Source organism: Ammospiza nelsoni, chromosome 5, assembly GCF_027579445.1.
Source record: "Ammospiza nelsoni isolate bAmmNel1 chromosome 5, bAmmNel1.pri, whole genome shotgun sequence".
Lineage (NCBI taxonomy): Eukaryota > Metazoa > Chordata > Aves > Passeriformes > Passerellidae > Ammospiza > Ammospiza nelsoni.
In genome coordinates this window covers 285,114-300,092 of record NC_080637.1, presented here as the reverse complement: position 1 = coordinate 300,092, position 14,979 = coordinate 285,114, and the positions used below count along the sequence as shown (strand labels likewise).

At 67.7% G+C, this 14,979-nt stretch overlaps 1 protein-coding gene across 1 annotated transcript; it reads right to left on the bottom strand.

The window, feature by feature from the left end:
- Window positions 1-2,201: 2,201 nt before the first annotated feature.
- On the bottom strand, window positions 2,202-14,210 carry IMPDH1 (inosine monophosphate dehydrogenase 1). Its single transcript, XM_059472328.1, has 16 exons — window positions 14,176-14,210; window positions 12,573-12,668; window positions 12,078-12,126; window positions 11,827-11,928; window positions 10,841-10,915; window positions 9,979-10,185; window positions 8,754-8,841; window positions 6,904-7,103; window positions 6,135-6,225; window positions 5,338-5,433; window positions 4,368-4,511; window positions 3,859-4,003; window positions 3,640-3,783; window positions 3,474-3,557; window positions 2,785-2,801; window positions 2,202-2,632 (listed from the first exon to the last, which is right to left on the bottom strand). Exons 1-16 carry the CDS (start codon window positions 14,193-14,195, stop codon window positions 2,532-2,534), a joined length of 1,659 nt encoding a protein of 552 aa, XP_059328311.1. The 5' UTR covers window positions 14,196-14,210; the 3' UTR covers window positions 2,202-2,531.
- Between the last annotated feature and the right edge of the window lie 769 nt (window positions 14,211-14,979).

Here is a 14,979-nt window from a genome sequence, read left to right as displayed (position 1 = left end):
CGTGTGCCACCCCTGCCATGCGTGTGCCACCCGTGCCATGTGTTACCCTGTGTCACAGCGTGTGCCACCCCTGCCATGTGTGTGCCACCACCCTGTGTCACAGCACGCGCCCTCCTGGTGCGACGTGTGTCCCTCGGTCCCCGTGGCACCCGCAGGGACAGCGACACTCCAGGGGCCAGCCGGGGGACAGGACCATGGACAGGGCCAAGGACGGGGACGGGCCCGCTCCAGGGACAGGGACAGGACCAGGGACAGGGCCGGGGCCAGCCCGGGGCAGGGACAGGGACAGGACAGGGACAAGCCAGGCTCCGATGCTCCAAGACTTTTATTCACCCTGGACACAGCGAGTCCGGGGTCCCCCAGACCGGGAGGCCACAGGCCCGTGAGGTCCCTGGGACACTGTGGGGTCCCTGTGACACTGTGGGTCCCCCGGGACACTGTGGGGTCCCTGGGGACACTGTGGGTCCCTGGGGACACTGTGGGGTCCCTGGTGACACTGTGGGGTCCCTGTGACACTGTGGGGTCCCTGTGACACTGTGGGTCCCATGTGACACTCTGGGGTCCGTGGTGACACTGTGGGGTCCCTGGTGACACTGTGGGGTCCCTGTGACACTGTGGGGTCCCTGGGGACACTGTGGGGTCCCTGTGACACTGTGGGCTCCCTGTGACACTGTGGGGTCCCTGGGGACACTGTGGGGTCCCTGGTGACACTGTGGGGTCCCTGTGACACTGTGGGGTCCCTGTGACACTGTGGGTCCCATGTGACACTCTGGGGTCCGTGGTGACACTGTGGGGTCCCTGGTGACACTGTGGGGTCCCTGTGACACTGTGGGGTCCCTGGGGACACTGTGGGGTCCCTGTGACACTGTGGGTCCCTGGGGACACTGTGGGGTCCCTGTGACACTGTGGGGTCCCTGTGACACTGTGGGTCCCTGGTGACACTGTGGGTCCCTGTGACACTGTGGGGTCCCCCAGGACACTGTGGGGTCCCTGTGACACTGTGGGTCCCTGTGACACTGTGGGGTCCCCCGGGACACTGTGGGTCCCCCGGGACACTGTGGGGTCCCTGTGACACTGTGGGTCCCATGTGACACTGTGGGGTCCCCTGTGACACTCTGGGGTCCCTGTGACACTGTGGGGTCCCCCGGGACACTGTGGGGTCCCTGTGACACTGTGGGTCCCATGTGACACTGTGGGTCCCCCGGGACACTGTGGGGTCCCTGTGACACTGTGGGGTCCCCCGGGACACTGTGGGGTCCCTGTGACACTGTGGGTCCCATGTGACACTCTGGGGTCCCAAGTGACACTGTGGGGTCCCTGTGACACTGTGGGTCCCATGTGACACTGTGGGGTCCCCTGTGACACTCTGGGGTCCCTGTGACACTGTGGGTCCCAAGTGACACTGTGGGGTCCCTGTGACACTGTGGGGTCCCCTGTGACACTCTGGGGTCCCTGTGACACTGTGGGTCCCAAGTGACACTGTGGGGTCCCTGTGACACTGTGGGTCCCCCGGGACACTGTGGGGTCCCCCAGGACACTGTGGGGTCCCTGTGACACTCTGGGGTCCCTGTGACACTGTGGGGTCCCTGTGACACTGTGGGTCCCCCGGGACACTGTGGGGTCCCTGTGACACTGTGGGTCCCATGTGACACTGTGGGTCCCCCGGGACACTGTGGGGTCCCTGTGACACTGTGGGGTCCCCCGGGACACTGTGGGGTCCCTGTGACACTGTGGGTCCCATGTGACACTCTGGGGTCCCAAGTGACACTGTGGGGTCCCTGTGACACTGTGGGTCCCATGTGACACTGTGGGGTCCCCTGTGACACTCTGGGGTCCCTGTGACACTGTGGGTCCCAAGTGACACTGTGGGGTCCCTGTGACACTGTGGGTCCCCCGGGACACTGTGGGGTCCCCCAGGACACTGTGGGGTCCCTGTGACACTGTGGGTCCCATGTGACACTGTGGGTCCCCCGGGACACTGTGGGGTCCCTGTGACACTGTGGGTCCCAAGTGACACTGTGGGGTCCCTGTGACACTGTGGGTCCCCCGGGACACTGTGGGGTCCCCCAGGACACTGTGGGGTCCCTGTGACACTGTGGGTCCCATGTGACACTGTGGGGTCCCCCGGGACACTGTGGGGTCCCTGCAGTGCTGGGGTCCCCCCATCCCCACTCGGGGCACAGGGGGACACAGCTCCACAAGCTCCTCAGTGCCGGGGGGGTTTGGGGGTCCCCACACTATTGGGGGGCTGTGGGTCCCTGCATCCCCTCTTTGGGGGGCCGGGGAGGTCCCCGCAGCCTCGTGGTGCCCCGGGACATTTGGGGGGGTCCCTGCACCCCCATTTCTGAGGGCCCTGGGGATCCCCCTCCCCTGAGTGCCCCGGGGGGATTTGGGGCTCCGGGAGGGCTCCGGGGTCCCCGCAGCCCCTGTGCTCGGGGGGTTTGGGGGTGCCCCATTGCGGGGTGCCCCCATTGCGAGGTGCCCCCATTGCGGGTGCTCTATTGGGGGTGCCCCACTGTGGGGTGCCCCGTTCAGCAGCGCCGGTGTCGGGGGGCCGGGGGGGTCCCCGCAGGCTCCGGGCGGGGGGCGCCGGCCCGGGGGGACCCCTCCTCAGAGCAGCCTCCTCTGGGCACTGGGGGGACAAGGGGGGGGTCACAGGGGGGGAAGGGAACCCCCAAACCCAGATCCTGGCTGGGACATGGGGGCGCCCCCTCCCCAGCCCCCCGGGGAGGGGACAAAGGGGGGGTAAAGGGGACCCCCATCCCGGGGGCAGCCGGTACTTACAGGGCAGAACCGTGAAGCTGCAGGGGAGGGAAGGTCAGGGGGGTCAGGGGGGCACAGGGACCCCCACACCCCAAACAACCCCATCCCCGACACGGGGGGCACTGGGGCTGCCCCAGAGCCGCCACTGGGGGCCCTACAGGTGGCATCTGAAGTGGTGCCTTCCTCAGCCCCCCAGAACCCCCCAAAGCCCCCCCAAGATCCCCCCATCTCCTGAACCCCTCACAGCCCCCAAAGCCCCCAAAACCTCCTCCAAATCCCCCAGTCCCCCAAGCCCCCTCCAACCACTCTCTGCTACCCAAAATCTGCCCCAAATCCCCCAGTTGTCCCAAACTCCTCCAGCCCACCAAACCTCTCCAAAGCCCCTCAGCCCCTGCAAAGCCCCCCAGACTCCCAGTCCCCCAAAACCTCCTCCAACCACGCTTAACCCAAAATCTGCCCCAAATCCCCCAGCTCTCCCAAACCCCTCCAGCCCCCAAAACCTCTCCGAAGTCCCCCCAAATCCCGCCCAGTACCCCAAGGCCCCTCAGCCCCTCAAGGCTCCTCCAACCATGCTCAACCACCCAAAATCTGCCCCGAATCCCCCAGCTCTCCCAAACCCCTCCAGCCGCCCCAAACCCTCCCCAGGCCCCCAAGCCCCTCAAAGCCCCCCCCAAGCCCCCCCAAACGCCCCCAGCCCCGTCCCCACTCACGAGTGCAGCCCGTGCACGCCCCCCTCGACCTGCGCCGCCACCGTCCTGCGCTCGAACTTGAGCTCCCCCGCGAACATCATGGACCTGGGGGCACGGGGGGCACGAGGGGTCGGTGCGGGGCCGGGCCCCCTCCCCAAGCCCCCCACAGCCCCCACCCCGCACTGACCGGAGCGCCGAGAGGCTGCGGGCGCCCAGGTCCTGGCAGCCGTGCTGCAGCCCGGCCAGCAGGTACGGCACGAACTTGTGGATGGAGCCCTTGTCCTGCACGGAGCCCGACACGCCCTGCGCCACCTTCACCGCGTCCCCCTCGCTGTGGGATGGGCACACACAGGGCTGGGGGGCGCCCAGGTGGGCTCCATCCCCTCCCCAGGGGACCCCCCGGTACCTGAAGTAGCGTTTCTGGCTGCCCGGGCCCTGCTCCATGGCGTCCAGCGAGCCCATGCCCCGGTACTGCTTCAGCCGCACGCCCTCCGAGTAGAAGAACTCGCCCGGAGCCTCCGTGGTGGCCGCCAGCAGCGACCCCATCATCACTGGGGGGGACACCCCGTCAGGGACCCCCCCTGGTGGGGCTGGGGGCTGAGACACCCCCACGATGGGCTGGAATGAGGGATCCCCTCACGGGCACCAAAATGGGATGGGGGCTGTGAAACCCCCCCAGGATGGGCTGGGGGCTGCAGGGCCATCACCAGGCTGGGCTGGAGTGGAGGATCCCCTCAGGGGCACCAGGGTGGGCTGGGGGCTGTGAGACCCCCCAGGCTGGGCTGGAGTGGAGGATCCCCTCAGGGGCACCAGGGTGGGCTGGGGGCTGCGGGGCTGGAGCGCAGGATCCCCTCGTGGGTGGCCACCAGACCCCTGTGGGTGCCCCCTGTGCCCCCCACCGTGCCCCCTGCTCACCAGTGGAGGCGCCCAGTGCCAGCGCCTTCACGGCGTGCCCGGGGCTGCGGATGCCACCATCGGCGATGACGGGGACACCGAAGCGCCGCGCGTACTCGGCCACGCGGTACACGGCCGTGGCCTGGGCACGGCCACACGCCAGCACTGCCAGGGACAGGGACATCAGGGACAGTGTGAGGGACATGGGCACGGCCACACGCCAGCACTGCCAGGGACAGGGACATCAGGGACAGTGTGAGGGACATGGGCACGGCCACACGCCAGCACTGCCAGGGACAGGGACAGGGACATCAGGGACAGTGTGAGGGACAGAGACACAGCCTGGGCACGGCCACACGCCAGCACTGCCAGGGACAGGGACATTGTGAGGGACAGAGACACAGCCTGGGCACGGCCACACGCCAGCACTGCATGGGACAGGGACATGTCAGGGACACTGTGAGGGACATGGGCACGGCTTGGGCACAGCCACATGCCAGCAATGCCGGGGACAGGGACATCAGGGACATGTCAGGGACACTGTGAGGGACTTGGCCTGGGCACGGCCACATGACAACACTGCCAGGGACAGGGACATTGTGAGGCACATGGGCATGGCCTGGACATGGCCACAGTGCCATGCAAACAGGGATATGTCAGGGACACTGTAAGGGACATGGAAATGGCCTGGACATGGCCACACCGCCATGGGGACAGGGACAGGGACACTGTGAGGGACACAGTGTGGCCATGCCCAGGCCACAGCCGCCATGGGGACAGGGACATGTCAGGGACACTGTAAGGGACGTGGCCATGGCCTGGGCATGGCCACAGACCAGCACTGCCGTGGGGACAGGGACATAACAGGGACAGGGGATCAGGGACACTGTCACAGGGACAGGGGGCCAGCGGGTACGGGGCCACCCCGAAGGGCACAATGGGGACACTGCAGGGTGTCCAGCGGTGCCAGGGTGGCTCAGGGGTCACCCACCTTCCTGGGTGATGCAGATGGAGCCGCTGCCCATCCCCACCCGCAGCGCGTCCACCCCGGCGTCGATCAGGTTCTTGGCCTGGGCTGCGGTCACCACTGCGGGGACACCCCAAAATGGCACCCCAAACCGGCTCCCCGACACTGCCCAGGGCACCCCAGAATGGCACACCAACCCTGCCCAGGGCACCCCAAAACGGCTCCCCGACACTGCCCAGGGCACCCCAGAATGGCACACCAACCCTGCCCAGGGCACCCCAGAATGGCACCCTGACAGTGCCCAGGGCACCCCAAAACGGCTCCCTGACACTGCCCAGGGCACCCCAGAATGGCACCCTGACAGTGCCCAGGGCACCCCAAAAATGGTGCCCCAAAACAGCACCCAAACCCTGCCCAGAGCACCCTGTATCCCACCTCAGCACTGCACCCCAAACACGGTACCCCAAAACAGCAGCCCAAAAGTGACACCCCAAATCCATCCCCACCCTCTCTGAATCCTGCCCCACTATGATGAGGGCACCTCAAAAATAACCCCCCAAATGTCACCCAAATCCCACCTCACCCCTGCAGGGACACCCCAATTCCCGCCCCCATTTCCCCTTCTCTCTTTTGGGGTCACCTCGACTCCTCAGTGTCCCCCCGGCTGCAGCCCAGGCCGTTCCCGTGCCCCCCTGCCCTATTTGGGGTCTCACCCTTCCTGTGCCCCCCAGCCCCATTTGGGGTCTCACCGTTCCTGTGCCCCCCTGCCCCATTTGGGGTCTCACCATTCCCGTGCCCCCCAGCCCCATTTGGGGTCTCACCGTTGCCCCCCACCACCTGCAGCTCGGGGTACTTGGCCTTGATGTATCGGATCATGCTCAGCTGGTACCGCGAGTTCCCCTGCGACGAGTCCTGCGGGGTTGGGGTGCAGTTTTGGGGTGCAGGGCAGGTTTTGGGGTGCCACAGGGGGAGCAGAGGGTTGGGGTTCAATGAGCAGGGGTACCCCCCAGTCCCCTCCTTTTCTGGGGCACAAGCAGCTCCATCCCCATCCCCAGACCCCATCCCCTCCCTTTTGGGGTCCCATGGCTTTTGGGGTGCCCCCACCCTCCTATTTTTAGGGTCCTCCCCTGCATCAGCGGCTCCACCCCCATCTCCTTCCCCTCCCTTCTATCCCTCCCCGTTTTTGGGCTCCTCCATTTCTGGGGATCCCCGTTTCTGGGGTGCCCCATTTTCGGGGTCCCCTGAGGTCACCCCCCCCCCCACCAGCAGCTCCATCCCCCCCCACTCCTCCATCCTCATCCCCCCGTTTTTGGGATGTTCCCCCATTTCCATGTCCCCCCTTTTTCATGCCTCCATTTTGGGGTCTCACATTTTTGGGGTGCCCTCACCCCCCCATTTCTGGGGACCCCTCCACACCCACCGGCACCCAAGCCTCGTGCCCTTCCTCCCCTCATCCCCCGTGCCCAGAGCGCCGAGTTTTGGGGTGCCCGCGGGTTTTGGGGTGCCCCGGTTAGGGGGTGCCCCGGGTTTTGGGGTGCCCCGGTTCGGGGGTGTCCCGTTTTCGGGGTGCCCGGTCCGGGGGTCCCGCACCAGCACCACGAGGTCGGCGCCCGCCTGCACGAGCAGGTCCAGCCGGTACTTGTCGTCGTCGCGGGTGCCGATGGCCGCCCCGACCCGCAGCTGCTTCCGCCCGTCCTTGGAGGCCGCCGGGTGCTCGCGGTTCTTCTTGAGGTCCGTGCGCGCCATCAGCGCCACCAGCTCGTCACGGCTGTTGACGATGGGCAGCTTCCCTGCGGGGACAGCATGGGGACAGTCACACCGGGCGGGGACAGCGAGGGGACAGTCACACCGAGCGGGGACAGCAAGGGGACAGTGAGGGGACAGCAAGGGGACAGTGCGGGGACAGTCACACCGAGTGGGGACAGCAAGGGGACAGTGAGGGGACAGCAAGGGGACAGTGCGGGGACAGTCACACCGAGCGGGGACAGCGAGGGGACAGTGAGGGGACAGCAAGGGGACAGTGCGGGGACAGTCACACCGAGCGGGGACAGTGAGGGGACAGCGAGGGGACAGCAAGGGGACAGTCACACCGAGCGGGGACAGCAAGGGGACAGTGAGGGGACAGCAAGGGGACAGCAAGGGGACAGTCACACCGAGCGGGGACAGCGAGGGGACAGTGAGGGGACAGCAAGGGGACAGTGCGGGGACAGTCACACCGAGCGGGGACAGCGAGGGGACAGTCACACCAGGCGGGGACAGTGAGGGGACAGTGAGGGGACAGTGAGGGGACAGCATGGGGACAGTCACACCGAGTGGGGACAGTGCGGGGACAGTGAGGGGACAGCAAGGGGACAGCAAGGGGACAGTCACACCGAGCGGGGACAGTGCAGGGACAGTGAGGGGACAGCAAGGGGACAGTGCGGGGACAGTCACACCGAGCGGGGACAGCGAGGGGACAGCAAGGGGACAGTCACACCGAGCGGGGACAGCAAGGGGACAGTGAGGGGACAGCAAGGGGACAGCAAGGGGACAGTCACACCGAGCAGGGACAGCAAGGGGACAGCGAGGGGACAGTGAGGGGACAGTGCGGGGACAGTCACACCGAGCGGGGACAGTGAGGGGACAGTGCGGGGACAGTGAGGGGACAGTGCGGGGACAGTCACACCAAGCGGGGACAGCGAGGGGACAGTGAGGGGACAGTGCGGGGACAGTCACACCGAGCAGGGACAGCAAGGGGACAGTGAGGGGACAGTGCGGGGACAGTCACACCGAGCAGGGACAGCAAGGGGACAGTGAGGGGACAGTGAGGGGACAGTGCGGGGACAGTCACACTGAGCGGGGACAGTGCGGGGACAGCAAGGGGACAGCAAGGGGACAGTCACACCGAGCAGGGACAGCAAGGGGACAGTGCGGGGACAGGGGGTGCAGGTGGGACCCTAAGAGCGGGGCCATGGTGGCCACCAGCTCGTCACTGGGGACACAGGGGGGAAAGTGGGGTCACCAGGGGCTGGAGGGCACTGAGGGGGCTGCAGGGACACGGGGACTTGGAGCTGACCCCAGGGACAGGAACAAGGACGCAGGTGACCCCAAGGACAGGAATGGGGACATGGAGGTGACCCCACAAACAGGAACAGGGAGACGGAGCTGACCCCAGTGACAAGGAGGGGACCTGAAGGATGGGACGGTGACAGCCACCAGCTCACCAGTGCTGGTCACTGTCAGCAGCCCTGGGGACACAGCGGGGGACAATGTGAGGGGAACGGGGACAGGGGACATCCCCCATGGGCCGCCCAGGGTGGCACCGAGGTGCCCCTGAGGGGAGGTGACACCCAGGGAGGTGCTGTGGGGGCCCTGTGGGCTGACAGGTGACTCAGGGGGTGACAGGTGACTCAGGGGGGTGGGACAGGGGACTCAGGGGGTGGGACAGGTGCCCCCCGCACCTTTCTTGCTGCGCTGCAGGATCTCGTTGGCCTCTTTGAGGGTGACACCGGCTGGGGCCACCACCAGGTCCCTGCGCTTGGTCATCACCTGGGGACACAGGGACCCGCGTGTCACTGGATCAGCACAGGGACTGGCACCAGCACTGTCTGGCACTGTCACTGTCACCAGGGCTGGCACCGATCCTGGCACCGGCACTGTCACCAGCACTGTCACCAGGGCTGCCACCAGGGCTGGCACTGATCCTGGCACCAGCACTGGCACTGTCACCTGCACGGCCACCAGCACTGTCACCATCACTGTCTGTCACTGTCACATGCACTGGCATTGTCACAGGCACCAGCCCAGGCACTGTCACCTGCACTGTGTGTCACTGTCACCGTCACTGTCACCTGCACTGGGGGGCCCAGGGCCACCGCGGGCAGCCCCCGCCCTGCCATGGATCTCTCCATCCCCCGACTCCTGCACCCCATCCTGCCCCACATCCCATCCTGCCCCACAGTGCACATCTTCCAACCCTGCCCCACATCCATCCCTTCATCCCTGCCCTGCATCCCATCCTGCCCCACATCCCTGCCCCACATCCCATCCTGCCCCACATTGCACATCCTCCATCCCATCCTGACTCACATCCATCCATCCATCCATCCATCCATCCATCCATCCATCCATCCATCCATCCATCATCCATCCATCATCCATCCATCCATCCATCCATCCATCCATCCATCCATCCATCCATCCATCCATCATCCATCATCCATCCATCCATCCATCCATCCATCCATCCATCCATCCATCCATCCATCCATCCATCCATCCATCCATCCCTGCCCCACACTGCACATCCTCCACCCCAACATCCCTGCCCCACATCCATCCCTGACCCACATTACTCCATCTCCCAACCCTGCCCCACATCCCTGCCCCACATCCTCCAACTCCTGCATCCTATCCTGCCCCACATTACTCGGTCCTCCATCCCAGCCCCACATCCATCCCACCCCACACTGCACATCCTGCATCCGTGCCCCTCATCCATCCCTTCATCCCATCCTGCACCCCATCCCACCCCACACTGCACATCCTGCATCCCTGCCCCACATCCCATCCCATCCTGCCCCATATTGCACATTCCCCAACCCACCCATCCCTGCCCCACATCCATCCCATCCCATCCCACCCCACGGACCCCAGCCCACCCTGTCCCGCTGTCCCCACGCCCACCTGTGCCAGGGGGGTGGCCCTGTCCCCCTCGCGCAGGAAGTCGATGTCGCGGGAGGTGACGATGCCCTCGAGCCGCCCCCCCAGGCGCCCCGAGTGGGTGACGGGGACCCCCGAGAAGCCGAGGCGCGCCTTGGCGTCCCACACGTCCCCCACGGTGTGCGCCGGGCTCATCACCAGCGGCTCCAGGATGAAACCCTGCTCGAACCGCTGCGGGCACGGGGACAGCGACACGTGGGGGCTCGGGGACAGGGACAGCGTCACCGGGGGGTTCAGGGACACGGGGCTGGGTCACTGGGGGGCACTACGACAAGAGACCGTCACCCAGGGGGCTCAGGGACAATGGGACAGCATCACCAGGGGCATGGGAACAAGGGCAGTGTCACCCAGAGAGCTCAGGGACATGGGACTGTGTCACTGGGGGGCTCAGGGACATGGGATGGCATCACTGGGGGCACGGGAACACAGGACAGTGTCACACGGGGGCATGGGGATATGGACAGTGGCACATGTGGAGGTTCAGGGACATGGGACCGTGTCACCGGGGTCATGGGGACAGGGACAGCGTCACTGGGGGCACAAGGACATGGCACAGCATCACCAGGGGCATGGGGACAAGGGACTTGTCACTGGGGGGCTCAGGGACAAGGGACTGTCACCAGGGTCACAGGCGGCTCAGGGACACAGGGCACAAGGCCAGGGCACAGGGAGGGCACTCCCACCGTGGCTGCTGATGGCCACCAGCCCTGCAGGTGCCAGCCCAGCCCTGCAGGTGCCAGCCCAGCCCTGCAGGTGCCAGCCCGTCCCAGCAGGTGCCCAGCCCGTCCCAGGTGACACCAGGGCCACCACGGGGTCCCCAGCTCACCTTGACCTTGCGCACCTCGCTGGCCTGGAACTCGGGGGTGCAGTTGTGGTGGATGATGCCGATGCCGCCGTTCAGCTGGGGGGCACGGGGGGCACACGGGGGGCACACGGGGCGTGGGTTCATGGGCACCCCCTGCAGCCGTGTCCCCCATGTGCCCTCAAACCCCCTGGGGACTGTGTCCCCCTTCCCGGTGCCCCCCAAGTGTGACAGAGCTCCCCCAGACCCCCCACAACCCCTGGATGTCCCCAAGACGCCTCCACCCCTGTGGGTGCATCCCCACCCATGGGGACAGCCGTGTCCCCCTCGGTGACCGTGTCCTCCCTGTCCCCCCAATGTCACCCCAGCTCACAGCCATGGTGATGGCCATGTCCCCCCTGTCCCCCCAGTATCCCCCCAATGTCCCCCCTGCTCACAGTCATGGCGATGGCCATGTCCCCCCTGTGTCCCTTCAGTGTCCCCCCCACTCACAGCCATGGCGATGGCCATGTCCCCCTTGGTGACCGTGTCCCCATATTGTCCCCACAATGTCCCCCCAATGTCCCCCTCACTCACAACCATGGCAATGGCCATGTCCCTCCTGTCCCCTCCCTGTCCCCCCATTGTCCCCCCCGCTCACAGCCATGGCGATGGCCATGTCCCCCCTGTCCCCCCTGTCCCCCCAATGTCCCCCCTGCTCACAGCCATGGCGATGGCCATGTCCCCCCTGTCCCCCCTGTCCCCCCAATGTCCCCCCTGCTCACAGCCATGGCGATGGCCATGTCCCCCCTGTCCCCCCTATGTCCCCCCCGCTCACAGCCATGGCGATGGCCATGTCCCCCCTGTCCCCCCAATGTCCCCTCAGTGTCCCCCCAATGTCCCCCCGCTCACAGCCATGGCGATGGCCATGTCCCCCCTGTCCCCCCAATGTCCCCTCAGTGTCCCCCCTGCTCACAGCCATGGCGATGGCCATGTCCCTCCTGTGTCCCCTCAGTGTCCCCCCCACTCACAGCCATGGCGATGGCCATGTCCCCCTCGGTGACCGTGTCCATGGGCGATGACACCAGCGGTGTTTTCAGGGTGATGGTTCTGGTCAGCGCCGAGGTCAGGTCCTGGGGAGGGGAGCACCCCTAAAATCCTGACAACCCCCGCCCCCGAGAATGGGGGACACCGACTCTGCCCTCCCCCCTGCCCTCCCAGCACCCCCAAAAGCACGGGGGGGTCCCAGGGGGAGCTTGGGGGGATCCTGGGGGTCACTCACCACCTCGTCGGCCGTGAAGTCGATGTAACCGGGGAGGATGAGGAAGTCACTGTGGGGGGACACAGGGCTGGGAACCCCTGGCCCCCCCAAATTGACCCAAGCCCACCGGGTGGGGGGCACTCGAGGAATGGGGAGGCACCGAGGGAGGGGGGACGTGCGAGTTATGGGGGGTCTGGAGGGGTTTCTGGGGGGTCTGGAGGGTCTGGAGGGGTTTCTGGGGTTCCTGGGGGGTCTGGAGGGGTTTCTGGGGGGTCTGGAGGGGTTTCTGGGGTTCCCGGGGGGTTGGCAGTGGGGGTGCGGGGGGTGTCAGGGGTTTCCTGGGGGGTTCCTGGGGGGTCTTTGTGGGGATTCCCTGGGGCTGCCAAGGGGGGAGTTGGGGTTTCCCTGGGGGTCTCTGGGGGTGCCGGGCTGTGCCTGGGGGGTCTGCAGGCGCCTGTGAGGGTCGGGTGGTGCCCAGGGGGTTTTCAGGGGGTGTTGGGGTGGGGTCACCCGCACTTGTAGGTGAGGCCATCGGCGCAGGCGAAGAGCTGCTGGGCCGTGAGCCCGTCCTGGGGCACGTAACCGGCGCCGCTGATCAGCTGCTGCGCCATGCTGCGGGCGGGCGAGGCTGGCACCGGCACCGGCACCGGGACCCGCGGACCGGGACCAGCCCCAGGGTCTCCCCGGGACCCCCGACCAGGAGCCTCCCGGGACCGGGACAGATTGCCCCCTCCCCAGGACTGGGACTCCCCCCGGGTCCCCTCCCTCACACCGGAACCCCCACCACGACTGGGACCCCCACCCGCACCACGAGCGTCCCCACCTGGGGCCGGGACCCCCGAACTGCACCGGGATCCCCACCCGGACCCCCCAAATCAGGAACGGGACCCCCACCCGCACCGGGCCGGGCTGAGGGGAGTCCCGGTCTCGGGGGGATCACGGGGGGTTCGTGGGGGGTTCCTGAGGGGCTCACGGAGGGGTCACTCTTTCGAGGGGCGTCCCGGGGGAGGGGTCCCGTGGGGGTCCTCGGGAGGGTCCTGCTGGGTCTTGGGGGTCCCCGTGGGGCTGTCCCGATCCCGCGGGGGTCCCGGGGGTCCCCGTGGGGTTGTCCGATCCCGCGGGGGTCCCGGGGGTCCCGTGGGGCTGTCCCGTTCCCGCGGGGGTCCCGGGGGTCCCGTTCCCGTGCCAATCCCGCGCGTTGCGCTCCCGCAGCGGCCCCGGCGCAGGGCGTGGCCGTGGGCGTGGCCGGGGTGTGGTCGGGGGCGTGGCCAGGGCCGTGAGTGGCCGCCGCAGCCCCCCCCCTCCCAGCCTGCCCAGCGCTCCCAGCGCGCCGGGAGCGGCCCCAGCGCTCCCAGTAACCCCCAGCGCTCCCAGTAACCCCCCCAGCGCTCCCAGTAACCCCCCCAGCGCTCCCAGTAACCCCCCCAGCGCTCCCAGTAACCCCCAGCGCTCCCAGTAACCCCCCCAGTGCTCCCAGTAACCCCCCCAGCGCTCCCAGTAACCCCCAGCGCTCCCAGTAACCCCCCCAGTGCTCCCAGTAACCCCCCCAGCGCTCCCAGTAACCCCCAGCGCTCCCAGTAACCCCCCCAGTGCTCCCAGTAACCCCCAGCGCTCCCAGTAACCCCCCCAGCGCTCCCAGTAACCCCCAGCGCTCCCAGTAACCCCCCCAGCGCTCCCAGTAACCCCCCCCAGCGCTCCCAGTAACCCCCAGCGCTCCCAGTAACCCCCAGCGCTGCCAGTGACCCCCGCCGGACACCAGGGACCCCCCCAGCACTCCCAGTAACCTTTCCCGCAGCCCGGGGACCCCCCATACCCCAGCGCTCACAGCAGCCCCTCCCGCATGCCCCGGTACCCCCCGGTACCCCCCAGCTCCCACCCCCCCATGGTGCCCCCCACCCCCCAGTAGCCCCCCAGTAACACCCGCAGTGTCCCCTCGCCTCGCTCCCTCCCGCCCCGGTACCGCCCCAGTCCCTCCCAGTGCCCCCCGTAGAGCCCTGCCCTCCCCCGGTGCCCGCGGTGCCCCCGCCCCGGTCCCGGGGTGCCCCCGGGGTGCCCCCGGCGCGCCCCAGCGGCTCCCAGCGCCCCCAGTGCCCCCAGTGCCCCCCAGTAACCCCAGTACCTGGGCTCCCCCTCGCCCATGGCGCTGAGCGCCGCCGGGGGCGGGGCCTCGGCACCACGCCCCGCGACCACGCCCTCGGCCCCGCCCCGCCGGGCCCCGCCCCCCGAGCGACGGGGACGCCCCGAGCCCCGGGACTGGGGCACCCCCGCTCTGGGGGTCGGGGCAGCCCTGGGGGCGGCGCTGAGCGCCCCCCTCTGCGGGTACACCCCGCTTTGGGGGGAAATCCTTTACTTTGGGGGCTCCCGTTTTTGGGGGGGTTCATGCCTCCGGTACGGGCGCGCCTCTCGCATTCGGGTGTCCTCCCCTTTTTGGGGTGCGCCTCTTTGTTTCGGGTACCCTCTCTTTTGGGCACACTGCCTTTCTTGGGGAGCAATCCTCTGTTTAGGGTGCCCACCGTGTTTGGGGTGCCCCCCCTGATTTCGGGGTGCCGCCCCTTTGGGAGGACACTGCTCTGCCTTGGGTGTCCCTCGGGGTCCCCCTGCCCCGGGTGACTCTGGGGACAGCCCGTGCGCCCGTAACGAGACCCGGGGGATGGGGCGGCAAAGCGGCCGCACCTGGGAGCCCCGTGCGCACTTGTGATCACCTGAGTGAGCACCTGTGAGCTCCTGTGTGTGTGCTCTGCCTGCACCTGTGCACACCTGTGAGCACCTGGGTGAGCACCTGTGAGCTCCTGTGTGTGTGCTCTGCCTGCACCTGTGCACACCTGTGAGCACCTGGGTGAGCACCTGTGAGCTCCTGTGTGTGTGCTCTGCCTGCACCTGTGCACACCTGTGAGCACCTGGGTGAGGTCCTGTGAGCTCCTGT

Excerpts from the sequence above, each read along its gene's own strand:
- IMPDH1 (XM_059472328.1), bottom strand. The coding sequence starts at position 14,195 with ATGGGCGAGGGGGAGCCCAG. Across the intron at positions 12,127-12,572 it reads GCCGATGGCCTCACCTACAA|TGACTTCCTCATCCTCCCCG; the intron begins GTGCGGGTGACC and ends GTCCCCCCACAG. Across the intron at positions 10,186-10,840 it reads GCGAGGTGCGCAAGGTCAAG|CGGTTCGAGCAGGGTTTCAT; the intron begins GTGAGCTGGGGA and ends CCGTGCCCGCAG.